The 27321-nt window shown below is 38.7% G+C and overlaps 1 protein-coding gene across 5 annotated transcripts in view; it reads right to left on the bottom strand.

The window, feature by feature from the left end:
- Positions 1-378: 378 nt before the first annotated feature.
- Positions 379-27321, bottom strand: part of CBLB (Cbl proto-oncogene B) — a 201963-nt gene continuing 175020 nt past the window's right edge. For all 5 annotated transcript variants that reach the window (XM_014570330.4, XM_006116796.5, XM_014570329.4 and 2 more), the window contains exons 14-19: positions 23565-23702; positions 18878-18966; positions 18641-18772; positions 15858-16001; positions 11612-11731; positions 379-4419 (exon numbers count right to left, since the gene is read on the bottom strand). In XM_014570330.4, the coding sequence (XP_014425816.3) occupies positions 4157-4419; positions 11612-11731; positions 15858-16001; positions 18641-18772; positions 18878-18966; positions 23565-23702 (886 nt within the window). In that variant the 3' untranslated portion in view covers positions 379-4156. The remainder of the gene's footprint in view (positions 4420-11611; positions 11732-15857; positions 16002-18640; positions 18773-18877; positions 18967-23564; positions 23703-27321) is intronic.

Below are 27321 nucleotides of genomic sequence, written 5' to 3' on the forward strand. Positions count from 1 at the left end.
AGGAAACAGAGTAAGAATCATGATGCTTTAATAAACCACCATGTAAGTATTTATGATTCAGTATCCTTGAATGGTGTAAATATTGAATGTTTGTTCTGAAGTACTTTTACCTTATAAAATGTCATTTGGCTTTATTTTTTTAATTAGCTGAATTTGAAAAGTGAAATAACTGAATTGTAGTTGATACACTAACAATGGGGGTGTTTCCAAATGCTTTGATTCACCATATTTTAAGACCATTTCACTTGTCTTTCTGGCTTTTACAACAATGCCCCAATCCCTATAAAGTATAATCTAGGATAACTATGTTCTTCTGAACCCACGAGCAACAATATTCAAGATCAGAGTCATAGGTTTGAAAATCACAGACCAACTTGGTATTCTGTTAACATTAATTTTATAAAATATCTTACAAGAACAGATAAAGTACTCGAGGTTACATAATAACCAGAATTGAAAAAGAATGTGGAATAAAATATAAATTAATTGAACACATCACTATGTTTATCACATGTTAGACAAGTTTATAAAAGGCATTTTTGATAAAATAGTTATTTGGAAGAAAACCTTCAAAATGGAAACTATTGCAGTCCTTTTCAGGAAATCATTCCTAGAAACCCTATTCCAGGTCAACAAGCAGTACCTGAATCTGTTTAAAATACACTGTTCACCTGCTTCCAAATCTGTCAAGCTTTAAGACACAAATTTAAAACAGTTAACAGTTCAGAATAATCAGTGCAAAGTAAAGTTTCAAGCTGAAATTATAAGAGGAAATGATTTGGACACAAAAATCTAAATTCACATTATGAAAAAGTCTTTGCCAGATGTGCACTTGGATTATGAAACATTGACACATTTGATCAGTGGCCATTTTAGGATTCCAGCCAACCTGCTAAATGGCTAATCACATGGAATTCATTTATTTCAGCAGTTTCAATTTTTACCTAGCATCTTTGGAAAGAATCCATGCTTCTGACAGTCATTACTATTGCTCATCTTTTGATTCAGCAAATCTTGTTAAAATGCAGGAATTTTGCATCAAGGAAATAAGATGTTGATATGATGACCTAAAAGGGATTGTTACCGAAAATTAGATTTGTAGGCCCCACTTTTACACACATTCAAGAAATTGAGCAACTTCACTTGAGTACACCCCTACAGTCATGTGCTTGAAGTTACATATGTTCACAGGTATTTGCAAGATCAAACCTTTATTTTTTAAACTGTTAAAAGACACTTTGGGGAACCAAACTATTGTCAGATTTACCTCTCTCAAGCCCATTAAATACTGTGCAGCCAACAACCTACAAGGCAACTGCGCTCAATTTGGTTTTAAATCTATTAACCAAAACAGGGTCTGAAGCATCTCGTGTTCCACCGTGTAGGAGGGTCTGATTAGGTTTATCTAACGATGAATGGAACTTTTAGAGTATAAAGCCACCACCTGTGCTACCAGGGAGCTTCCACAGACAGCTGGTCAAGGTGTGTATGGGGGGGAGCAGGCTCTATGCTCCCAGAAGTGGCTCAGGTGGAAGGGGTGGGGCAGCCAGCCCTCAGCGCTGCCCAGACTGCAGAGCAGGATCCCCTGCCCTGCCCTCAGAGCTACGCGGCACACGTGGTGTGGCACTCTCACAGCAATTTAAAGAGTCTGGGGATCTGGCCGCTGCTGCAGCGGCAGTGACTGGGAGCCCCAGACCCTTTGAATCACTGAGCCCTGGGGCAAGTGCCCCCATTGTTGCCCCCCATCCTGGTCAGCAGGCCTATATGCTATTACATTACAAAGGTTTTAAACACATGTACAAAAAACAAATTATGCCAAACAGGCTGGGAATGTTACTTTAAAAAAAAAAACCACAGAAAGAGCTTGTATAGAAAGTAATTTTAAAATATTTCACATGAATTTTGTTCTTGCTCCTTTATTGAAACATTGTGGTGTCATTTATTCTGAGATCCTGATTAAAATTTTATATTCTGGGCCAGTTTTATGGAATATGATTGGAAATTCCAACATGAGATGCAGACTGTTTGCTTCTCTGTGCAATTTTTTTCTTCTTCTTTGCTATCGCTGGTAGTTATGTTAGAACTGTAATTAAGCCGCTTTAATAAAATTGCAACATTTATCTTAACAGTATGTATCATTCTAAATTTCTATTTGGCTGAAACGTACAAGTGCTACCAATATGATATAAAAAAGAAAAAAAAAACCAAAGAAACTGAAAACAATGGGAGCAATGGGTAAAACATCTGCCAAAAGCTTTCATTATTCCTATCCAAAGAATAAACATTGAAAGGAATCTGCAGATATCCTTTTCTAGTACATAAACTCAATCATTTACTTAGATTGAAACAGAACAGAAACATATCCCTGTAGCTCAAATGCCTCTGATCATCTTGTTTCACTGGACCAAGACACATTAATGATGACCATGCCTTGTGATCCTGCAAAGGAATGATTTTTCTAGCTTTCTTATTTTTAAAGAGAAAAGCTTTTGATGAAATAATATGATAATTGTAATTTCCACTGGGTTTTCTCAGTACCTTTGAATTATTTACTTGAGATGTTTGGTTGTCCTTAAATCTTTAGAATAAATCCATTTATTGCTGAGATCTGATCTTTTATGTGGTGCAACTTTAACAACTTGCTAGGAATGAAGGAGAGAACCAAAAGATAAAAAGAAAATAAATATAAACCACAACCCAAGTTTATCTTAATTTGAAACATCTGATACTGGCCACATTTTAAAGTACTCAACTATTCTACTTTCCACATGATTCATCTTTTCAACAATAATAGGAGGGGAAAAAAGAGATTTCAGTGATTTCCACAAAAACAAGAAAGCAGCAAAATGAGAATTACTGTGGGACATGAGGACTCTTAATTTGAGAGTATGGCAAGAAAAAATATAAAAGACTCGATCTGATTGCATCAATTTGTGCTTTACATTAAAAAAACAGACTGAGGTAACGATGTACTACCCATGGCAAAGAGATTTAAAATGTTTCCGACTATGTAGGAATAGCGAATGAGTGAATCTGGGTATGAAACAGTCCAATGCAATATCGTGAACAGAGGTTACTAAATAGCTTTGTAAAATGTATTGCTAGAGTAGCATTAGTACTTAACAGTGCACCAAATATTTAATGTTCCCATGTCAATATGAACTGGTCCCTAAAGCCATGATGAGCTGAAAAACAATGACTCAATGAGGAAATTAACTCTCATCCACTTTGCAGAGGATAGGATTGTAATCCAACTGATCATTAATAAAATTCAGTGAGATTCCCCATTATTCAACATGCCTAAAGATATTCAAGGCATGAACAACAGGCACGCTTGCTATGTAACTTAAGTACAACATCAACATCTGCATTCAAATTTTTAAAAGCTGTCATGTCCTTTAGTTTCATTACTGCATGTGTCTTTCTAAACTGTGGAAACTACGTGGATCAAGACCTTGAAGTTTATAGGTGACAAAATCCATAATAAAATAAAAATAAAAGCTGCCCAATGTCACTGTCAAAATACCTTTAAAAAGGCAGTTCATAAACAAAAATAATGCATTATACATTCAGATTTCTTTCTCTCTCAATAGCAAAGCAATCTCAGAAGAAAATGCTCAGTAGTGAAGGCCACATACTTTTTTTTTGTTTTTGCATTTGATACATTGAAATGCAAAAACCATTAAAGCCTCTTATAAAAAGGAGAAATGGAAATATAGAACTTCTGGAAAAAATGGGTTAGTTGATGGGCTGGTCAGCATGGATAATGTTGCAAATGCTACAGCTGACCTGACCACTGTACAAGGGAATCTAAACAGGAACACAGTACAGGTGTCAACTAGAAAACTGTTAACTTGCCATCTTGTAAACAAGGAAAAAAAACCATTTCACAGATTCAAAGTTCAAGGGAAGTAAACTTCTTTAAATTATTTTGTCAGTTCAACCCTGATTTTAAAAGTATGGCTACCAAAAATACAGAAGCCTCAGCCCATCTTTGAGTCTTGATCAGAACAGCCATCTTCCTTTGATAGACTTCTGGAAACAGACCCTCTTCTAATGATGACGAGAAGAAACTCTCTCAAATTCTCTCCTGCTCTCAGTTCCACACAGACACACGCACACATGAAATTCATCTGCTGCAGGAACTTGCACGCTGCTATAGATTGAGACGTGGGGAGACTGGTGGAGGAAAGCAAGCAAATTCTCTTAAAATACTACGAGCCACGTCAACGTTATTCTGGGCTATTTCAAGTGCCCTCTTCACTTCTTCAAAGGAATAGCCCTCTCCCATAAGTTTTGCAATTTTTGCATCCACGTTTTCCAAGGAGGTGTCAGAGTTGTATGCTTTCCTGTGGTGGACTTCTGGTGCAGTCCTGCGAGGAAGTGGTTTAGGGGGTCTGGCTGGTGCTTGTGAACCATCTGTTAAAAAAACCCAAAGCATCAAAAAGACAATCACTACAAACTGGCTTAACCATGATGTAAAGAGCTAGCTTCCAGTAATTCAGGCTCCAAATTTAGGGTGAAGTCAAAATCCAATTTTACAAAGCCTATTAAAAGAATTATTTTAAGAAATTCCTTTCTTTATTTTTTAAATTCTGGTAGAAACTGTATTAGAACTTTTAAGAGAAAATGTTCTCAACCTAAAGATCCCTAATTTTTTCCCTTCTGATATCACAGTTTCTGATATCTGTGATAATTCAGATGTTGGTTGGGTATACGGGTTGCCTTTTTTTGCAGTGCTACATGGGAACATTAACCTTCACAGTTAACACTGCTGCGAGGCATCATAATGTTCTAATACACAGAGCTAATAGCCAGAGCTTCTAATCTTTTCAGAGTCAAGGGGTTAGGACTCAAGTAAATTTGGTACTTTGCTGAAACTCCTTTAACCTTACTGAGGCTACACTAAGCAGCTTAAATATAAGACAGCATACAGCAGAAACGCTTTGAGTGGAAAGTATTTAATTTATTTATTTTTAAGGCTTCTAATCCTTTGAGAAGAATTCTGAAAAGTCCTACTGACAATAAATAGTGCTCCAATGATATGTAATTAGAGAAAGCTTATGGCGATAACATTTCCAGTTTATTGACACTGCTGGCAATAACATTTTGTTGTTTCAAACCTTCCAGATATGTCTTGTTATTCAGAGATGCAAAGGAGCATTCTATTTTCGCTATCAAAGTCATACAGCTACTCAGTTTTATACAGGGAGAATATCTGAATTGTAATCCCACAGAGCACATTAAACATCTCCAATGGATCAACCTAGACATTTATGTGGATCTACTCAAGATACATTTCCTGACTCAGTTTGTATGCATTCAGATAAGCTTGTTGGCACCAGTATAATTCTATTGTTAGTTCAGACAAGATCCAGGAAGTATTTTTTTTCCAGAAAGATAGTGGGGTTAACGTAACAAATAGATGAAGTAATTTTATTCAGATTTCACATGAAAAGACTTGGTTTTGTGCTAGAAACATTGCTTATTTTCTGCACAACACGGTGATGAGAAAAACAGCAGATAGGATTATTTTGTCTTTAAAGGAAGATGAAAAGTGCTATAAAAATGCAAATGATAAACACAACACAAAGCTGGTTTAAGCCTAGGAGGGAAAAAAGGTATGAAATACTTGTAGGACTAGGCGATGAGCACTATTTCAGCAAGTTACCAGTAAGAGAGAGTAATGACTAAAATCAGGACTTTAATCACTTATTTTACAAAACTCAATTTATAGTATTATTGAAAAATACTGGCCATAATTAAAATAAAAATATGTACAAGACCAATAATGTAGCCTCTGTAAACTGAAGACTAAAGAATATGACTAAGCAATTTTAGAAAAATGATTATGGAAGGATCTAAAGAACAAATAATACAATTAATTTGGATAGAGTTTTGGGGGGAGGAAGGAAAAAAGTGAAGGAGAAAGCATGTATGTATGTATGTATATATAAATATGGAGAGGTAATTAGTTCTGGGAGCTACAATCACAATCCACAGTTGGAATTTCTTTTTGATTAAAAACTTCATGCTCCCTAAAACCTGCTGAAGCAATTGTTTCATTAAGGGAAACCATTTTTTATTCTTTTCAAAGATTTGTAACATATGCATTTTCTTCTCAATCCACCCATGTCTTGAAAGCACGGATGCTTTTAAATCTCCAGACTCTCTCCGCTTTTCTCTAGCATTGAGAGCTTGATCTACAGCCTTAGCTGAGAGCCAGCTATAGAGGCTCATGCACAAAGCTCCAGAGGTTGAAGGTTTGGTTCCAACCTGTTGGCGTTACAATTTTTTATTGAGAGAGATTAAAAAGACTTGGACTTTTCAGCTTAGAAAAGAGGAGACTAAGGGGGGATATGATAGAGGTCTATAAAATCATGACTGGTCTGGAAAAAGTGAATAAGGAAAAGTTAAGTATCAGAGGGGTAGCCGTGTTAGTCTGAATCTGCAAAAGCGGCGAGGAGTCCTGTGGCACCTTATAGACTAACCGAAGTGTTGGAGCATAAGCTTTCGTGGGCAAAGACCCACTTCGTCAGATGCATGTCAAAAGTTATTTATTTGTCCCACAATATAAAAAACCTGGGTGTCACCAAATGAAATGAATAGGCAGCAGGTTTAAAACAAAAGGAAGTTTTTCTTCACTCATCACATAGTCAACTGTGGAACTCCTTGCCAGAGGATGTTGTAAAGACTAGGACTTTAACAGGGTTCAAAAAAAGAGCTAGATAGATTCAAGGAGGTTAGGTCCATCAGCGGCTATTAGCCAGGATGAATAGGAATGGTGTCCCTAGCCTGTGTCAGAGGCTGAAAATGGATGACAAGAGAGGGATCATGTGATGATTATCTGGTGTGTTCCCTCCCTCTGGGGCATCTGGCATTGGCCACTGTCAGCAGACAGGATACTGGGCTAGATGGATCTTTGATCTGACCCAGTATGGCCGTTCTTATGTTTTCACTCTCCAGGTAACTCAACTCATTTAAAACACACCTTTCTCAATATCTTCATACCCATACAAAATTGAACTCAAAGGTAGGTATCCTATTAAGCTACGTCTACACAGTGGTGCTATTTAGGGGTTAACATCTGTTATCCCAAAATAGAGGTCTGCGCATGTTAACAGTACGCCTGTTATTTCGAAATACATTCAAAATAATGGACTTGTTATTCTGGCTTCCTGCAAACCTCGCAGCACAAGGATTAAGGAAGACACTGAAATAGCGATTTATTTAAAAATAAATGCTATACAGACAGTGCCAAATTTCAAAATAAGCTACACAATTTGCATAGCTCAAATGGGATAGCTTATTTTCAGCTACGTGCTACTGTGTAGATGTACCCGTAGATTATGAGCTTAAAAATACTAAGCTTAAACAGTACTTTCCTCTGAACTCAGAGTTAGGGGCATTAAAACAAGGACTCTCTTTCTCTTGACGCACACTGATGCATTAGCCACCTCAGCTTCTTTAAAAAAAAAAAATCTTTGGTTGAATTTTCGGTTAATTTTATAGTCGTACAATTCAATTAATTGTTTCAGCCTTTGAGCAGGCAGCCTTAATCACGAACACTTCTGCTCCCATGGTGCCTTCAACCTTTAGGAAACAAGTTACTGTAATTCCCAAAGCAAACAATTGCCAGGGACAGGCTAATTTAATAAAAGACTATGATTCCCTACCAGCAGGTGAGGGGGAGAAATCAATGGTGGGGAGGAAGAAGCCTTCTAAGCTGCTAAGAGCTAGAGGTAAGTCAGGACTCTTGCTGGCAGTGAGGCTAAATAGATTCATTACCCCCTGCAGTGAAGCACCCCCTCTGTTCCCTTCCTGTTCTCTCAACATGCCCTAACTTCTGCTGCTGTCCCTCTGAGAAGCAGCAGTGATAAGCAGCACCATGCAATCACGTATGCTGGTGGATGAAAGGAAGGAGACTTGTCAGGTAAGTCTCTGTGGAGTGGAAGAGGACACACAAGTCTATCGGGGTACAAGCAAAAACACCTCAAGGGGATAGGAGAGAGGCCAGAGGATCCCTCATTTTGAGGAGCTAAGGAAGCAAAGAACTTAGTGCCTTCACTGTAGAATGTTAAGAATGGTGTAAATCTTCCTTAGAGCTCTAAGCGATGGGTGTCAGAGACAAAAGACATGCAATATTTCACCATACATAATCTACTTTCTTGATATTTAAGACAACAAAAGAAGTAACAAGAAGAGAAATACGTTTGTCCTTATAAGTCAGCTATTAAGCTGGACATTACAGTGAGGTAGGCATTATTCCCATTTTATAAACAGCCTAAGGCACAGAGGAGTTAAGTGACTTGCCTAACACTGTACAGTAAGTCAGTGGCAATACTAGGAACAGAATTTACTCTAATCAGAGGACTATATTCACTTTCTTTGTAACAGTGGCTCCTATAGCAATCCTGTAACAGGTTTGGAATGAAGCAAAATGGTTTACCAGAGATGAATGGTTAAGGAATAACTCAAATACTGTTCTATTCTTCATACAAGATTGCCTTTTTGAATCCAGGTGTAACTTGAATCTGTTCATACTGGAACTCATTAATTCCATCAGATAGAATTACAACCACTGCAAATACAACTTTCCAATTATAGCATGGCATGATTTAAGAAACAGCTATTTAAATCAAATTAAACTGAAAACATTTATGTATAGATAATGCTGGATTGGTATAGTTTTAGCAGAGGTTAAAATATAGGGATATTTTAGAAGATGGCTATGCAAACCATTTAGGGAATGAAGTATTTACTAAACAATACAAAAAAACTATTTCAGATCTTATAAAGCAAGCATCTTGCAGTCATTTTGCAGAATTAAAAGCTTCTCTACATCAGCTTCCTTTGTGGAGTGCCTTAAAATACACCAGTCCTAATAAAAAAAAAAGCATATCCATTAACTGACTACACAGAAGTATAAGTTAGTGTGTGAAATGTAATGAAGCGCCTTCTTTATTACCTTTAAAGAAAAACCTTAAACTAATATAAAATGCACTATCTTCTATTTTGAATGCATGAAGCAATCACGGTTTTTTTATACTGGCACAGAGGGAAAGTGCCATACCCTTTATAGTATGCAGTGCTGTTGTGGCCATGTTGATGTTGTAGCTGTGCCAGTCCCAAGAGAAACAAGGTGGGCGAGGTAATATCTTTTTCTTCAGAAGAGCTCTGGGTAAGCTCTTCTGGGTACGTTTTCACTCACCAACAGAAGTTTGCCTAATAAAAGGTAATATCTTATTCACCTTGCCACTCTAATACCTTTAAGTTAATCCATTTACTATTATGAAGGTATATTACAACCACACCCAGGCCCCCCTTCCATCAAAGTCAGAGCCCCATTCTGGAAGGCAGAAAGACAAGAAATATGTCCTAAAGATTTTATAAAACAACACATAAAGCCCATTATAAAGCCCATTTTCAATGCTATCTAAACAGTGAGCACAAGCATTCTGTAGACTTGAAAATGCTATCATTTATTGGAGACATCAAACTGAGGTTCCAACCAATGGCGACCATTAAAGATCCCCAGCACTTTTCATGCTCAAGCTCACCTGTATTTTCAATTGGAAAAAGTGTCCTTTGCTTCCTAATCTATACTGCAGTATACTGGAGTAACACACTGTTAAAGGTCCAACTTAACCATTACAAAAATCATATTTTTGGTTGGAAAAATCTATCACCTACTGTTGTGGCAAGTTACATCTGTAATTACTAAAAAACTAGAGAACAAAATCATGTTTTTCAGTATGTTTACTTTGTGCGTTTGAGAACAGTTTGCATGCATAAGATTTCCGTTTGCCCTGAACAGTTCTTCATGGCCCAATCCTAATAGCTACATACACAACTCAGTACAGCTATTCACATGATAAACTCAGACCCTCTGTTGGCTAGTTTCCTGATTGTGAGGGCTTTTATGCAGCACCAGGAGAGAAAATGGTGGAACAGGAAAACTAATTGTAAATAGGCAAAGGACTCAGAGATGGGGGTAATAATGAAACTACTTTATTTCTTTCTAATTGATTAGATTTGTAGTTGACAGTATTGCTTCAAATAATTGCTGTGTGGTACTGCAAAGGCATGTACATTCTTTGGTGTATTAAGTAATTTCTGCTGTGCATAAAAGGATAGAATCATAGATTTGTAGGACGGCTCCATGAACTCATGGAAGAACCAAGCATCACCTAGAGTCTAGACCATCCCTGAGAGGTGTTGGTCCTTTAATCACTTTTGTTACTCTTCTCTGAGCTTTTTCCATTTTGTCCACACCTGTATTGAAATGTGGTGCCCAGAACTACACATAATACTCTAGCTGAGGTCTAATCAGCACAGAGTGGAAGAATTACTTCCCGTGACTCGTTTATAATACTCTAATACATCCCAGAATATTTGCTTCTTTTGCTACTGTGTCACACTGTTGACTCATATTCATCTTGTGATCCACTGTAACCCAAGTTCCCTTTCTGCAGTACTCCTTCCTATCCAGTCATTTTCTATTTTATATGTGTGCAACTAATTGTTCCCTCCTCAGTGGATTACTATGTATTTGTCCTTATTGAATTTCATTAAGACAATTTCTTCAGTTTGTTCAGATCATTTTAATTCTGTCTTCTAAAGCACTTGTAACTGCTCTCAGATTAGAACCCCCACAAACTTTGTAATTGTTCTCTCTCTGCCATCATCAAAATCACTGATGAAAATATAGAACAGAACTGGACTCAGGACTGATCCCTGGGGGAACCCACTTATTATGCCATTCCAGATTGACTGTGAACCACCTGTAACTGCTTTCTGGGAATAGTTTTCCAACCAGTTATACACCCATCTTACAGCATTTCCTCATAGTAGCTCCTTATAGACTTTCAATCTGTCATTGGACCAGTGTGGAAGGGTCCATTCATGTGAATCCAGTCACAGGTTTGGGACCATACATTGTAACTAGACTGACAAATTTGAGGCTCCTTCTGGATCAGTGATGTTATGTATAATGGCCATCTTTTTAATTTTTTACATTATGGTGATGGGGTTGGTACAAACTGGATATGGTATTTTAGTTGCTTTTGGGTGTCCTGGGCAATTTAAACATATGCTCAGAGCCACACAAGATACATGAGAGAGAAAAATATATAGGTTTAAATATTTTGTCCACGGAGCAATATAAGAATAAAATTGAACCAAGAGACACAATGACCCCTGCATAGCTTCTGACCTCTTGTAATCTCCTAATAAACAGAGAAACCCCGTTATCTTAAAAAAAGAGGTACCAGAATTCACATAAGCATTCATGCCAATGGCTAGGATTAAAAGGACTGACTATGGAAAGGGAAAATAATTTTTCTTTTAGTCTATGCAACCCTACAGATCATAGCCTGGATCAACCACTCTGAGATTTTATGTCCTTTCAGAAGGATCCATCTCTGTCGTTCCGCCAATCATTATCTACTGTTTTTTATAGGAAGAGGATAGCCAGTTCTTGTTGTGAACAACAGTGGCATTTCCTCACAAACAGGACAGTAATGAATGTGACTTGCTGGCATCTGACAATTTGTCTGATACTCGCTTTCTTAAGCTAATACTTTGTCGAAGCATGGTTTTTTCACCTTACCTGAAGAGGATGGAAGCTGATCATAGTCCTGGGAGATTCTATTAGTTTTGACATTTTCCCCTGTTGATCTTCGAGCAGGAGGCAAAGGAATTACACTAATAGCTGGATCAAAAAAGAGATCTATAAAAAGAAGAGGATACTTTAAGTTGAAAATGTTCACAAGATACATGCACGCAGGGCTACATTATAGCTGTATGAACAAGAACCTTCAGGAGAGAATTGATTGTGAAAGCAAGCAGGAGTGCTCCCTTTATCTCACACTCACACTCTTGTATTCTTACAATGGGGATTTAACTATGCTGAGAGAAAACCAGGGGAAATAGTTACATTAATATAGTCTCCCTCGCCAACACATATTAAAGAAACTGGTAACAGGAGTAAGCAGGCTTTCTGTCTATCTTTGTAATGTTTCTTCAGTAATTGGCAAAGTCAAAGAAGAATATTTTCTTCTCCATTTTAGGTCCCCATAGACGACAGTACTCCAGCAAGTGCTTAACTTCAATCCATTTACGGCAGGGGATATGTATATTTTTTGTGATGAGGTCCTGGCTGTAAACTCGCTAGCTCTGTGGAAGGGCTGTGAAATCATCTGAAGGCTTGTACAGAAACCAATTAAAATATGGCTTTGGAAATCTCAAGAACATTCAAAAAAAGAATGAAATACAAATCCACACAACCATATGTCTCTGTGTAGTTTGAGGCACTTATAAGATTAATGAACAGTGACAGTACAGATCATATCTAATACGTACATATGGAAAATGTTAAGTGACCATAAAATGTACTTTCCAGGTTTTATGTGAACATTTATAAGTTATATTAAATTATTGTTATATTATTTCCATATAATTTTCCACATAACCTTGTGAATTATAGATAACATTTCGTTTATCTTCAGTACTCAATTTTAGAGTAATTTCTGTCCCTGAAATTCATGAGCATGCACCTTTGAGTCAGATAACTTGCAAAGTCATCCACTCTATATATGCCTTGCTGGGCCCCTGGGAAAGGTGGAGGAAGAGGAGGGGGGCAGCTCCTTTCTTGGAAGGGGTGGGACCTCAGGTGGAAGGGGCGAGACTGAGGTAGCCCACTGGCAGCACTGCCTGCACCATGGCATGTCCCACCCCAAACCTTAGTGTTGTCTGGAGAGCACTGCTTGGCACTCTGGCAATGATTTAAAGGGCCTGGGAGCCCCGGGCCCTTTTGAATTGCCAGGTCCCAGGACTGTTGCCCCCTTTGCCCGTCCTCTTTTGGCACGCCAGGCAGTGACTTATCTGACAAGATGGATGGTGAACAGAACTCTCATGTAAAGTACAGAGTACTAGCACATTATTCAACATTCAGATCTAGACAGATAGCAGAAAACATCAAAGTGTCACTTGGGTTCAACCTAATTACTCTCAGGTACTCATACTGTGTAGCACATTTATTTGAAGCTTTCAGTTGAGGGGTATTTTTTCCAATGTGCGTGCCATTTCTGGACAGACAAAAACACGTCCTGCATTTATATGTTTTGTTATGTTTTTGTGATGTGTTATGGTGGGTTAAACCTATCATATGTCATTACATGATGATACAACTCCTTGCAATACTGTGATCTGAACTGAAAAACGTAAATTTGATTTCCAAATGTTTCAGATTTTTTTTTTGGATGAGCTAAAGGAATACAGCGTTTTAACATTCTACTTGAGGGTTTGATAGATCCTATCAATTGCTTTCTTTTTTTTTTTTTTTTTTTAAAGCATGTCTGTGCCTCTAGAGCAGTGTTTCTTAAGCTTTTTGAGGCCACGAAACAGCAAACAATATTTTTTAATGTGGAACACCCATGAAAATTGTCTTTAAAAAAACCTGTCAGGAAAAAAAAAAGACAAAAACAAAGAAGAGGTCGCGGCACATCTGAGAGTTGTTCATGGAACACCAGTGTTCCGTGGAACATAGTTTAAGAAACACTGATCTAGAGCCACATCTCTTTCTATGGCACTTCATAGAGAAACATTTAAATATCCATATACATACATGGTTTTTGTATTGACTCTTCTAGTGATAAACTGAGCCCGTTGGGGCATGAACTATCTTTTTGTTCTCTGTTTGTACAGTGCCTAGCACAACGGGTTCCTGGTCTATGACTGGGGTTCCTAGGCACTACTGCAATACAAGTAAATGACAGGACTCCACCACAGCACCTAAAATGACACTGGATACGATGGGAGCTCCTGTGAGCTCAACCATTTTGAAAAATCAGTCCAGTTCAAGTGCCTGACTTAGAAGTCTAATTTTGCTACCTATGTTTGAAAACATTGACTCATGAACTGGGAGACAAACACTACAAAAGACTATTGCAAAAAACAATAAGTTTCAAAACCCAGTTCAGGTTGCTAAGTGACAACGTCCTTTATGTATGACAACAGCCACAAAACCTAAGCCAGAGGTTCCTCAATTTTTTTCACTGCACCTGCCTTTGGCATCAGCAAAGGGAAGATCTGGAGAGTGTCAAGTTCAAAGCCTGCAGAGGGGCTCCTAGGCACTACTGCAATACAAAATCTCCACATGACCAGCACGAGTTGGGAGAAGGCTCATGTACCCTATGTGAAATCCTTCTGCCAGGAGCAACAACTGATGCATGCATGGTTCTGCCCTCTCCCTGTGTACACATAATGGGGACAAGGACACACACGTGGTGGTGCTGCCACCATACTGACTCCAGCGCAGCCAGGGAGAGAGGCAGGTGCATGCTCCTGTAAGAAACATTGTGTAAGTAGAGAAAGGGAAGTGAGTTTGAATGAGATTCTGCTATCCCTGTGTGAGCTGGCCAGGACGTGGTCCTTTAATCCAACAATAAGATCATCACACTCCTCACATTAGTTTGAAAACTAAAGGTCTAATCATTTAAATATAAGGAATGAATAGCTAACGAAATAATATACCTTACACTGTCCACATAATGAACAAGTTATTGTAAAGGAATTTCTATTTAACACAACACCAGCTCTGTTCTGATCCATGGAATCTTATCTTGATTTTGGAATTTAGCTGTTCCCTTTTAAGTGATGCAGTGGGAAATATCATCCAATTTTTTTTAAAGAGGTATCAAACCATGGCAGAATTTTTCATTAAAGTATTTCTATAATTGCTGTACCTGGAGAATAAAGTTGTTTCTCTAATGTAATTTAACAGGAAAAATACACAAAATTGTTGATTTATGATACAAATTATGCACTTATATCGACATGCAGTTGAGGCAGATCAATATGTATTATTAATGTGGACACAACAGGCTTTTTTTTCAAACGGGTTTCACTGAGTTTATATTTTGAGATCACGGCTAAAATAACATTATTCTGAATCAGAGCTAAGGGGATGGGTTTGTGTTAAAATAAAATTAAGTTTATCTATCATGGCAGGATGTTGTAGATGGGGTATAAGGGAACCTCTTAATTTGTGAGCCTATTAGACACAAGAGGGACAACCAAAAACCTCTCTGACAAGGAAGCAAATAATCTTTTGGGATCATTTCTGCCATCCACAAGCATCACCGCTACTTGTCTGAAGCCTAAGCCAGTTTGCTGTCATTCCAACAACGAGTGTCATGTATGCACTGGGAAAGCACTCAGAGGCAGCAAACAGACCAATTTAATCAGCATGGAGACCCAAACACTACACATTAACAGAAGAAAACCAATCAAGACAGTAATAGTTTCTGTGCCATACGTAGGACACAAACGGGATGAACTGTAGTTCCTTGAAATCATGGGTTTTTACAATGTATAGAGTTTAGACATAAGATTTTGACAGTGACAGTTCTATCAAATACATGTTTTTCTTTGTCCTTTTTTTCTTGTGTTGTCCCCAGTCAAAAAGATGACTAAATGGGATATTATATTGTCTTATAGAAACTAATAATGTGTGCTGATATGACAAATGATGCACACTAGTAACACAGAACTCAATGGAATACTTGGCACTTCAAAGTAACTGTTCCTATTAGAAAAGTGTTATTTACCAAAATGTCACGTCTAGTATGAAAATATCGATTTTATCTATTACACGGTGGAAAGAAAAGTGGAGACTGTTTTACATTCTCTGAGCTGTTTCACCTCTATAGTTTTAAAAACTCATCTCTCTAGTTTTTAGACAGTTAGCTACGGGCAAATGTATTTCTAGCAGGCAATGACAACTTTATCAGCTCAGATAAGCTTCTGCTGTAAATGAAAATACATGAAAACTCTATTTGCTTTGTGACTCCTACCCGAAGGAGGAAGGAACAGTTCATGTCCTGAAGAGGGTCGGCTTCCGGAGCCCTGAGGTTTGGAATGCTCAACGAGGCTGTGACGAGCAGGAGGCGGCGGCGGCAGCGGAAGTGAGGGTGGTGAGTTGTCAAACGCATCTTCACCTGCAATAAGAGACTCGTGATATGAGCAAAACTTCATTATGAGTGGTACAAAAAATAAGCGATGCTTAAAATTGATTTTCCATGGTTGCTAACAGAGATTCTTACTCCAAGGGTTTGTCTAGCAGTACAGGGACTTGAATAATGAAATTGTAAGACTGGCTCCTATTAGCTTTAAAACATACTGCACTCAGTTTTGAGGGGATTTTTTTTTAAAGGTTTCCTCTAGGTTGTAAAATAATAAGCACATTGGGGGGACAGTGTGCTGACATTGCAGCTAGGTGAAATAAAAGAACACACTGAAAATCACTGTAAGATGATTGCTATGTACTTGTACCTCCGCGAAATTAAAAAAAAATGTTCTGACCATGCTGGATTTCATTTATAGTGTGTGTAATTTTACACAGGGATCAGCAAATCTCGTCCAAGAGGCCAAAAAGAACAGTCCTGGGGATTCATGGGAATCCTGGGGATTCACTCACTCTGTACATTATGTGAGAGGAGCAGACAGTATAGTTCATCACTGCCAAACAGTGCAATCCCCGTCCTTTCCCTTTGTGCTGCTCCCTGCACAAACTCTCTGTTACTGCGCTATGTGAACTAAGACACGTCCTAGTACATAGTGTTTAGTGTACAGAAATCAAAGAATGAAAGCAACCAGGGGAAAAAAAAGTGTGGCACGCATAGGGTATGTCTAGACTACAGAGTTTTGTCGACAAAAGTGGACTTTTGTCGACAAAACTAAACCTGCGTCTACACTACTGCTGAGTTCTGTCAACATAACGTCGACAGAACTCAGCAGTTTTGTTGACGCTGGTAAACCTCATTTTACGAGGCATAACGCCTTCTGTCGACAGAGTTCTGTCGACAGAAGGTGTTATTGCATGTAGGGTTGTGTCTACACTACAGGGTTTTGTCGACAAAGCAGCTTGCTTTGTCGACAGAACTGAATGTAGTCTAGATGCTCTTTGTCGACAGAAGATTTGTCGACAGTATCTGTCGACAAAGCTTCTGTCGACAAAACCCTGTAGTCTAGACGTACCCCCAGTGAAACCCGCGTATCAAAACTGAGTTTGCTCGAATAATCAATGGAGGGTGACGGAGAACAAGCATAAGACCCCAGCATGTGTGAGAGGGTGGCTTAGTTAATGCCTGCTGAACTGGAGAAGTTGAAGGTCTCTAGGAGAAGAAATTTGGGACCAGGATTGGGCAGGGCAAAGTTTGATGATTCTGGTACTGACTGTATTCTACCTCAGACCTTAATCTCTTCATATCAAGAAAACAAACTCCAAAGTTATTATGGGGCTATCAGTCACTCACTCCCTTTCATATTATAAAATGAAAATTCAAATTAAAAAAACCATTAAAAAAAAAAAGACAGCCCTCTCCTTTCGTTTCATCCCTCCTGGATTTAGAGAATTTGAACTGTTAAATGTCTAAAAACTGGTTTCTAAGATAAAAGGTTTTTCTTCACAAGATGAATTTCATCTACCTTTGCATCTGTTTCTGGCACAAGGATTTATAGGTAACATGAACACTAAATCCTGACAGAGCCAGAGTAAGTATTCTCATCTTACTTGGAGCAGGCATAGCATCTCAGATGACAGGATCATTCTTTGCTAACTGACTATTAAGGGATTTGGATGTTAATGTGTAAAGGTAAAAGAACAGTGTAGAGGGATGGATACCCTGCAATGGCTGGAAGGAGCCTACACAGAGCCCTGGCCAATCAGAGAAGAACTTAGAGGAAGCCAATGAGAAAGCGGCTTGGTGGGGCAGCCTTGGTTATAAAGAGCTGCTCAGCAGAGCAGAGGGCAGTTGGGTCCTGATGAGGGAGGGCGCAGGACTGGCTCCCAAGTGGAAGAACCTTAGAGGCAACCATGCTCGTCAGGATTGGGGAAGTGGGAGAAAGGCTCCAACCTGATACCTGCCAGGATGTAGATCTGAATAGAGGGCCCAGGATTGTGCAAGGGTCACAGGGAAGCCCAGGGAACAGGAGGCCATTAAAGGCAAGAGAAGAAGGGCAGGAGAAGGCTGCCACCAGAGGGTCCCTGGGTTGAGATGCAGAGTAGTGAGTGGGCCTAGGTCCCTCCTTTCCCCTTGTACCACACCTAGCCACACTGGGGAGTGAATCTTTATAGACTGTGGCTTGCCCCTGAGGTAAGGGGATTGAGACTGCAGTTGGCCACAGGGCCAGGTGTGAGGCTGAAGACTACTGATATCCCTGGAAAGGAGGTGAGAGACCAATGTAGTGGCCACTGCTGGAGAGCAGAGCCCTGAAGAGGACACTTTGATCTTGGGAGTGACATGGGTCCAGAACAGAGCGTGGAGAGAGAGTGAAGCAACAACAGGCAAGATACCGGCTGGAAGGGTGTGCCCAGCTGAGAACAGAGCTGATGTTTAGTGTGACCAGCAGGAGATGCTGTGGCTGTGAGTTACAAGATATAATAGCCTGGACTGAAATAGGCACTGACTGTGTATCACAGCATAAATACATGCACTCTTCTTCAAATAATCTAGCCCATAGCTCACTTGAAACTCGTAATAAACCTATACATTTATCTTATTTTGCAATAATCTTGGTATTTGGTTAATCTTAAACATTTTAACTGTTAAATATTTAACAGTGAAAGATGTGCAACCTAAAGGGGGCACCAGAAGATCATAATCTGAGGGTGTCCTGTTGAGCAAAGTGCTGTGTTTTGGGTTGTCTCTGGTAGGAGGCCGTGCAGGAGGTACAGGTAGTGAAACAGTGGGTGCATCAAAGGCGTCACCTGTGCAACAAAACAACAAGAAGACAATTCTTTCTTACTTCACCTATAAATGAGTCAGATTGATGGTCTTCTAGAGTTAAAAACAAATAAACACGAAAAACATACCTAACTCTGGGTTTTTGGGTTTCTTTATCTCGGAAGCTACATTGTTTGCTCCATTCATTATACCAGCACACTGACCATTCTCACATACCCTGAAAACAGATATCAAAGGAAGAAATCAACCAACAACCCCATTTTTAATCCCTCAGATTACAAATAGAATACTATAGCACAACATGAGTAACATTCCTCTGGTTGTTTTGAGGTAAATTATAACAACTCTTAAACATTTATATTAAACCTTTCACTTTCAAAGCATGTTAAAACACAGCAACTGATTAATATCCATAAGCCTTCTGAGAAATTATACTATTTTACTGTTGGGGAAATAGAGGCACAGAAATTACGTAATTTATCCAAGCCTCCACTGCAAGAAAACGGAAGAGCAGGGATTAGTCCGTAGGAGTTCCTGTCTATTAACCCAATGCTCAGTCTACTAGAACATGCAGCTCCTGCATACAATTAAGTTACAATTCATCCTAACTTTGTCTAGTCAGCTGTGACAACCTACCCATATTGGTGCATGAAAAAATAAGGAAACTTGAGTACTTGAAGATTACTGAAATCAATCAGTAAATACACTGGAAATAATATCCCTTAAACAAGAACAAACCCATGGAAATAGTAATATTCTTGGTCAAATTCTTAAAATAAAACAATTAACTAACTCTGTCCAAAACAAGTAAGTTGGTCTCCATTAGATCCTCTGTTGTCAATAAAAGCAGTGTACCGATTTGTCTTTCATATTCTTTTTTCTATGATTTTACTCTTTCTTTCAAAGGGAAAGAAATTGTTCTATAAAAAGAAGCTGAAGTGTCAATTTGGATACTAAAACTTCCCAGAACTAGCAATCCTGGTGACTAGGGCAGTAAAGTAAAAAGCTAAGGAAAATCCTACCATAAAAACACAAATTTCCCTTAGTGAATAACATTTGAAGGCTCTGCTACAAGACTCAGGATATTAACAGGAAACCAAAATCACTCAATAGTGAATTAAGTGTTATTTAAACAAGTGTTAAAAAACCAGTTGGAGAATGGAAGCACCTCAACTCTATGACAGGAACTGTGAAGTTTGTATAGCTATGAAGCATCAAAATAAACTTTTTTAGGGGAAGGTTATAAGTCACATCAGACCACATTTCAGTTATGTTATATTACATATACCCTTCTCACAAATCATTGTCCTTTTTAAACTAGTGAGTTCTAGAGTTTCACCATTAGCATGAGTGTAAATAAATCCATTCATAGGGAAGGGATGAATGAATAAAGAATGTAATTATTTAAAGCATATAAACAGGAAAGAGGAAGAGGAATTGTGGTTGGTTCCAGGAGGTATAAATAGAAACAATAAAATGAAAATAAAGAATAATTATTTTGATGATTTGAAGAAAAAGCTTCCTATTGGAGCAGTCTCCCAATGGAAGTGGAGGAAAAAACACTGCTTCAGTATTTTGACGTTAGACTGATTAAGTCAACCGAAAATATCCACCCTTGACTCATCGGATGGATTAGGTAAACAAGACATTTTAGGCCCTAATCTATGAGTCTATTCTCCGTATTCCATAAAATGACTAGTGCCCTAAAATACAGACAAAGTGCCCTAACACAACTCCCTACCAATGAGGAAGTCTTCAGCCATAAGAGCATACTTTTCACATTTTCCATCACAGCAACTCTTTTTTCTCCTTGTTAAAGCAAATACTTTTTGGAGAATCACTATAAACTGAAAGAAACAATTATGTTATATTGATAGAGGCCTGATTAAACTGTTATACAGAGACACTTGTCTTCTCTCTCAATGCAGACAAATCTGGCAATAAGATAAGGTCAGCTACCAAACAAATCGATTGACTAACAATCTAGTCAGAAAACTACAGTGCAATCCATTTAGTACTTTATAGTACGAATTTTGGAAGCGTACTATGTTACACTAGTACAGGGGAACAAAGTCTTAAAATTAAACATGCATTTATAAAGCTCAGGATGGGATGCTGGAATTCAATAGCTACTGAACTACATGATATCCACAATAATGACCGCAGTCCTTCTATTTCCCTTAAAGAATCTGGGCTCAATCCAGGATCCTAATGAAGTCATCCCAAGATTATTTTGGCCCCTTATGAAGTCCCTGTCGCGGCCAGAAAACTGCACACTAATGGAAAAGGGAGAAATGGCTGCAGTCAAGAGTGTAAAATCTCCAACTTAATCTCAAAACGGGAGGCCAATAAGCGTACCCATACCGACCAATCTTTTGTGATGTGTTTTGAAGGTAAGGATGGGAATTTGGTACGTCTCCACAAAAAGTTACAAAAATTCTTTCAGCGTATGCATATTAAAAGTAAAACATTCCAGTTATATACATTAAACAGCTGAATGAATTCACATATGAAAAACACATTGAGAGAGCTCCCAATAGACCTTTTGTGAAGAAAAACCCTGAATTTTTCAGGCATCGAAAACAAAAAAATTTCAGTTTTTCTGTTTTCAACAGTAACAAAAATTAAAGGAAGAGAGATTTCTCACAAAATGGTTATTTCTACCACAACAACCCTTTGCAAACTTTTTTTGAATGAAAAATATTGCCTACCTCAAGTTCCTAAGTATATGTTGTAGGTCAATCACAGTTGTTTGTGAAATATATAATTTTGAGAGTTTACATGCCAGCATCAACTTTAGCTAAAAGCAGACCATTAATGTAACATTTGGAATATTTATATAGAATAATTTAATAGGTCATTTCCATATCTTCTAGAATGTCACAGGTTTTTATTTTAGGCCTCACTTTCTTGTTATTTATGTAATTTTAACAGGGTTATCACATGAAATCATGACAGAAACTAGGGACGTGAACAGTTTGGGAGTTGGCACCTCACGCAAGCAGGGGGCGGGGAGGAGCAGAAGCAGTGAAGGAGAGGGCTGCGGACTCCCAGCCCACACAGATGCATGAGCTGGGAGTTGATAGCCTGCCCTGCCCTGCCCCACCCCCCACCACTTCCAGCCTGCCTGGGCTGGGAGCCAGCACCCCAGCATGGGGGTGGAGCCCACCCACCCTTTCCCTATTTAATCTGTTAACCAGTTAACTAATTAAACAGGAATTTAATTAGTGCTTGGATTAGTGCTTGGCTAGCACTGTTGATCCTAAGGGTCTGTGACCACCTGCAGAAAAACTCAATTACGGATCACTGAGGCTAAAAAACAAATGGTAAAGGCAATGGAGGAAACTTTGAAACGTATAACTGTGGCAGCCTGAAAAAAACAGAATAAGATTCTCAGCCCCACTCTACTCCTTTTGTGTCTCACTGGAGGTATCAAGGGAGTGGACATTTCTTATAAATCTCTATCTAGAGATTTTCCCTAGTATAGGAATTCTAAACAGCTGTAGAACCAATGGAGTTTGTGCCTCTGCAGGCCCCCCTTCCTTTCCTTCATGTTCATGATTCATCCATTCATACAGGCAACTCATTTCTTTACTACTTGGCTGACTTGGTGGCAATACGGTGGGACAAACCAAACCAAACCTCTGATAAATAGGCCCACACATATAAAGTCTTAAAATCCTACCAGTTGTGCAAAGGCAATTCTATTCAGTAAGGACTGAATGTCTATTAAAAAAAATCAAAACATTTTTTTCCTCCAGAAGTACAGGTTGGAGTTTAAGGAAACATGATTGGGAAACACTCAAAGACCAGTAGAACAGTCATATCTATACAGAAAAGGTTGTGTCAGCATCCTTATTAATAACAGCAGCCTGTATTTCCAGGAATTAGGACACAACTTGGACACAACAGTTAGTCAGAAGGTGTCCTTTTTGCTATGCTGGGCTAAATCTCTTTGATTAAACATGTAAAATCAGACCTTAATTGGTCAAGTCTAGAATGAGGAGAAGATTGAGTTTTATTGCTCTGACATCACATTCTGAAAAGAAAAAAGTCCTAATGTATCAATATGAGTTTCAGGCTGCAGAAGAGTCAGAACTTAGTAGATCAATAATTGATTTTAATATAGTACTTTTGACCTATAAAACTACTAGTAATTGGTTCTTGTATTTCAGTCTCTTTCCTGATTAGTCTCTTCATTTTGCATGCTCAGATTTGCTTTATGAGTCAGGGATCGAGATGGTCACTATGAGCCACACAGCCTTCGGGTCTCAATGTCTCTTGACTCCAAATCTCCTTGCTACAACCCATTAATGATTCAGAGAAATAGTTTCGGGAGATTATTTAAAGATATATTTAAAGTACAAGAGAGATATTAAGTCTGCATGAAAAATGTTTTCTTCCTGTGAAGCACAAAGGAATTTCTACTATGAAATGAGCTCCGAAAGTTTAAAGAAGTTGCTATAATTCTGGTACACGAAACAAGGAGGGAGTGAAACCATGGGAAGTACTGCTGTATTTTGATAGTCACAGTGTATTGATTCAACTGTGTTTTGCATTCTGTTATTTAAATTCTGGACCACGGAGATACAAATATGCTGAGCCACAGAGGTTTATGACTTCTATTCTCCTTCAAATCCACCAAGGGAATCAAAGGGCATGAATAACCCAAGCATGAAAAGATTAGACCTTTACAAGGCAGGCAGCTTCACCATGATTATAACCAATTAGATTTTAGAAAACGTGTCAAAAGTTTGTTCTAAAAATGATTTTATTCTCCTCTCCAAAGCAATGCAGTGCAGCAAATTACCTTACCTTGTAGGAGGTTTTATATTATGACAGTGAGGTGGTTGGGAACTCAGGGATACAGGATGGGATGAAGGAATCTTGTACTCGTCTTCTTCTACATGTTGTGATTTCTCAGCAAGGGAATTCGTTACAGGAACAGTGCACCTAAGAGAAGGGGGGGGAGGGCATGCCCAGCATTAGTTTGACTGTTGAAGAACCATGGTTGATACAACACTAAAGAAAACATCAATGTCTCCAGTTTATAACAGCAACAAAGATTTCCTGTCAGCCTAAATAAAAACATGAGATTGCTTTTCCCATCTCATATTCTTAAGACTATACAGTGAAGCAGGCAGTAAGCCATGGACAGTCATTGTGCTACTTTCTCATCAACTGGAGTAGCAGAGAGCCATAAAAAATTAAATAGATTTAGAATACAAAACATCCATTTAAGAGGCTTAACCCGATTCTATTTACCAAAGGAGCTAAATGAAGGTTACAATCAGGCAATAGTATTTTGAAGGACTCAGCGAGAGTGCTGACATTCACAGTATGCCACCAGTTTTGTGATGTTTGAATCCACTGATGCCACTGCCCGAAGAGCGTTTGTGTTTTCTTAGGTCTGGCTTTTGAATGGTCATTTTATCTTCCTGGACCTCTGCCCTCATTGTTACCAGGATATGGTGGAACCTCAAAGATGGGTATATCTATGAGGATATTATTTGCCGCAGAGGAGAAAGAGAGGTTGGAAATCAGTGCTGGTGTATGACCTGGGTCACAAGGTTTGGATGCAGATCCGCATTTTTTCAGAATTCAGGTTTTGATTCCAGCTTCTCTTGCTACTGAAGCGATAGAAACCTGCTTTTTTTCCTCATGATCAGACTGGCCACCTGCTACATTTGAGTTAACAAAAATACAAGCACTTTGTAGGACCCTGCTCCCTTTATCTGTTGCCCACATTTATTTATGCAGATGGGTCCCCACCACTGCAAACCCAATTTAGTGATATTGAATTGTGGAGGAGTGCAGACGTACTTTCTGGGGAGGGCAACCTGCTTGTATTCTGCAAAGCCAGGCTCAACAGAATCTACTTTTACACTCATGGAGAGGGGATTGAGATGGGCAGAAATAAACAGGAATACTGGCAGTAGGTCAGAAGCCACACAAATCCAATAAGTCCCCTGCTAAAGGAAGAAGGATAAATGCAACCAAAGCAATTGCTATTGCAAGTGCTAGAGGTTTCAAGATCAGTCAAATACTACCACTATACCAGCCTAGGAAACAGATTTCCCCCCATACACACTTAGTCCTAGGTCCTTCCACTTAGCCTTGGTAACAAATATGGCATTGGTTTTAGGAATATAAAAAAAAGTGTTCTAATTGTGAACTGAATATAAATAAAATCATACACAAAATGTAATTCCTCAGCTAGCAGCAACAAGAGGAACGTACAATTATGAAAAGAGAAAATCTTTACAAATAAGTCTGATAGTCTATCCTTTGTTCTCGGTAAGCAATGACTAGACATGTTCCAAATGTTGTGAACAACATTTTACTGTCCACTGCTTACTATTCTCCACTTCTTACTGTAAACCAATGTTTATAATGATCACATTGCTAATCTAATAAAAATAATCACAAAATATCTTGAGCAGGACCTGGTAAAGCTTTATTAAGGCTGTCATTTACTTTCAACCTTAAATGAAATGGTCATAGGCAATGCTTGAGTCTTAAACTAATTAAATAATAATGATCAGGAGTGAAATGCCCTAAAATAATCTGGATATCAGATTCTGAAATATTATGCAGTCAATAATGGGTGCACTGCTTAGTCTGGAAAGGTGCACAGTTGATTTAAGAAACCTAGACTAAAGACACATGTTCCTAGGCAAGAGACATCTGTTTAATGGGGTATTGTGGGAGGGCTGCGAGTCACAGAGAAACTTGACTTTGAAAGGGGAGTGGGCTTCAGTTTAAGTCAGAAAGGAGTATGTTATTCATCCTTTATACTTAATATTGCCACATGACTACCAAACACCAGATGCTACTTTAAAAGGGTAAATTTGGCCACTATAAATCTATTAGGTCATGAGTCTGCAAAAGCAGAGAGAAAGCAAAAGGACTGTTGTTTTAGAGTGGTATGTATGCTGCATTTGCTAAATATATTCTAAGTCTGAAGCTCCCTAATTCTTTGAAACCTCACAGATATTCTTTCCTGCAATCATTAATATAACTTTGACATTAAAAAACAAGCTGTGAAAGGCAGGAATCCAATTTATTTTGTGAACACACAGTAACAGTGGGCAGATCTCTATTGAAAAACAGAAGATTTATGGAACTAACTTCTATAGCTGTCTGTACTGTAGTTTTCAGCCTCCTTCTGTAGAGGGAGCAAAAGGCCTTTTGTAAATATAGTAGTTCAGGCTGAAATTACTTTTTCCAATCTTTGATTTCATATTCCTAGTTAAAATTGTCAAGAAGTTTCTGCTAATGCCCTGTGCCGATCACATAAGGGTTGGAAAAATATAACAGAAGAGTAAGGAAAGGTCAGAATCCTTAGAGAGAAAGTTCAAAGGCCTACATAAGAGGACTTTTCTCAGATTTATGGATCAGTAAGTATTGATACCTTGCAGCCTAAATTCCTTTAAAGAGTATTTTATATTTTTTAAACTTTAAAACCACTCTAACAAACTCGTGTAACATCCTTGTTTGAGAAAAGATGTCCAATGTGACCCGTACAGATATAGTGAGCTATTCCCTGTTTTATGAAACTATACTCCACATAGCATAAAACAACTGAGAATACTATAGCAAGAACAGACGACTATACCAGATTTGAAAATCTATGTGCTTGCCAGTACTCTATTCATAACTTGTTAAGGAAGAAACTGCCTGTTACTAAGCTTTCATTATTCCACTATTAACATAATAGTATTCTAATGAGGAAGGTACACAGAAACCAAAGCAGGCAGACATAGCCATGGATATTTCTATGGAATTTGTAATTGTTAGATAAAAATTATCTTGTGTTTCACAAATAGATTCTTGTGCTCAGAGCTGGATTTTAATAATATGGGTACAGGTTGGACCTCTCTGGTCTAGCACCACTGGGGCCTGACTGGTCCCGAACAAGAGAATTTTCTGGACCAGAAGAGGTGTCCCCTGCCACCAGCCCCGAGCCAGCCAGCTTCCTGCCTCTGACCCCCTTTAAGCCCCTCCCCAGCTGGGCTGTTCACCCTGCTGCCTCCAGCCCCTGGCACTGTGCTGCTGCGGGAGGCTGGGATTCTCTGGTCCCCGGCCCCATGCTGCTGTGGGCAACCAAGGTTCCCTGGATCCTGGCCCTGTGCTGTCATAGACGGCCAAGGTTCCCCAGCCTCACGCTGCTGCAGGCAGCTGGGATTCTCCGGCTTGACCTTAGCACTTTTATAGGGCTCTGGCCCCGCTGCCCCTTGCCGGACCAGAGAGTGCTGGTTTTCAGAGGTTCAATCGGTATTAGCGATTTGTTTGAAGTTATCCAAAATGTATCTGTTTGACACTTCAGGAGAGGCTTTGATTGCTTCCTCCAGATATCGTTCTAGCCTTTGTTCACAGATTTAGTTACAAAATTGGTTAATTGTAAACTATGATATTTGGACAGATTATTTCAAATATTTATTTTTAATATTTACTCTAAAAAAAAAATTGCTACTCCACCGAAAGTTCTGGAAAGATGTGTGTACATATAAAGCAGTGGTTCCCAAACTTTTTGGCATCACGCCCCCTTTTTGATTTTTGAGAAACCCTC

The sequence above is a fragment of the Pelodiscus sinensis genome, chromosome 1 (genome assembly GCF_052426305.1).
Source record: "Pelodiscus sinensis isolate ZL-2025 chromosome 1, ASM5242630v1, whole genome shotgun sequence".
NCBI classification, from domain to species: Eukaryota; Metazoa; Chordata; order Testudines; family Trionychidae; genus Pelodiscus; species Pelodiscus sinensis.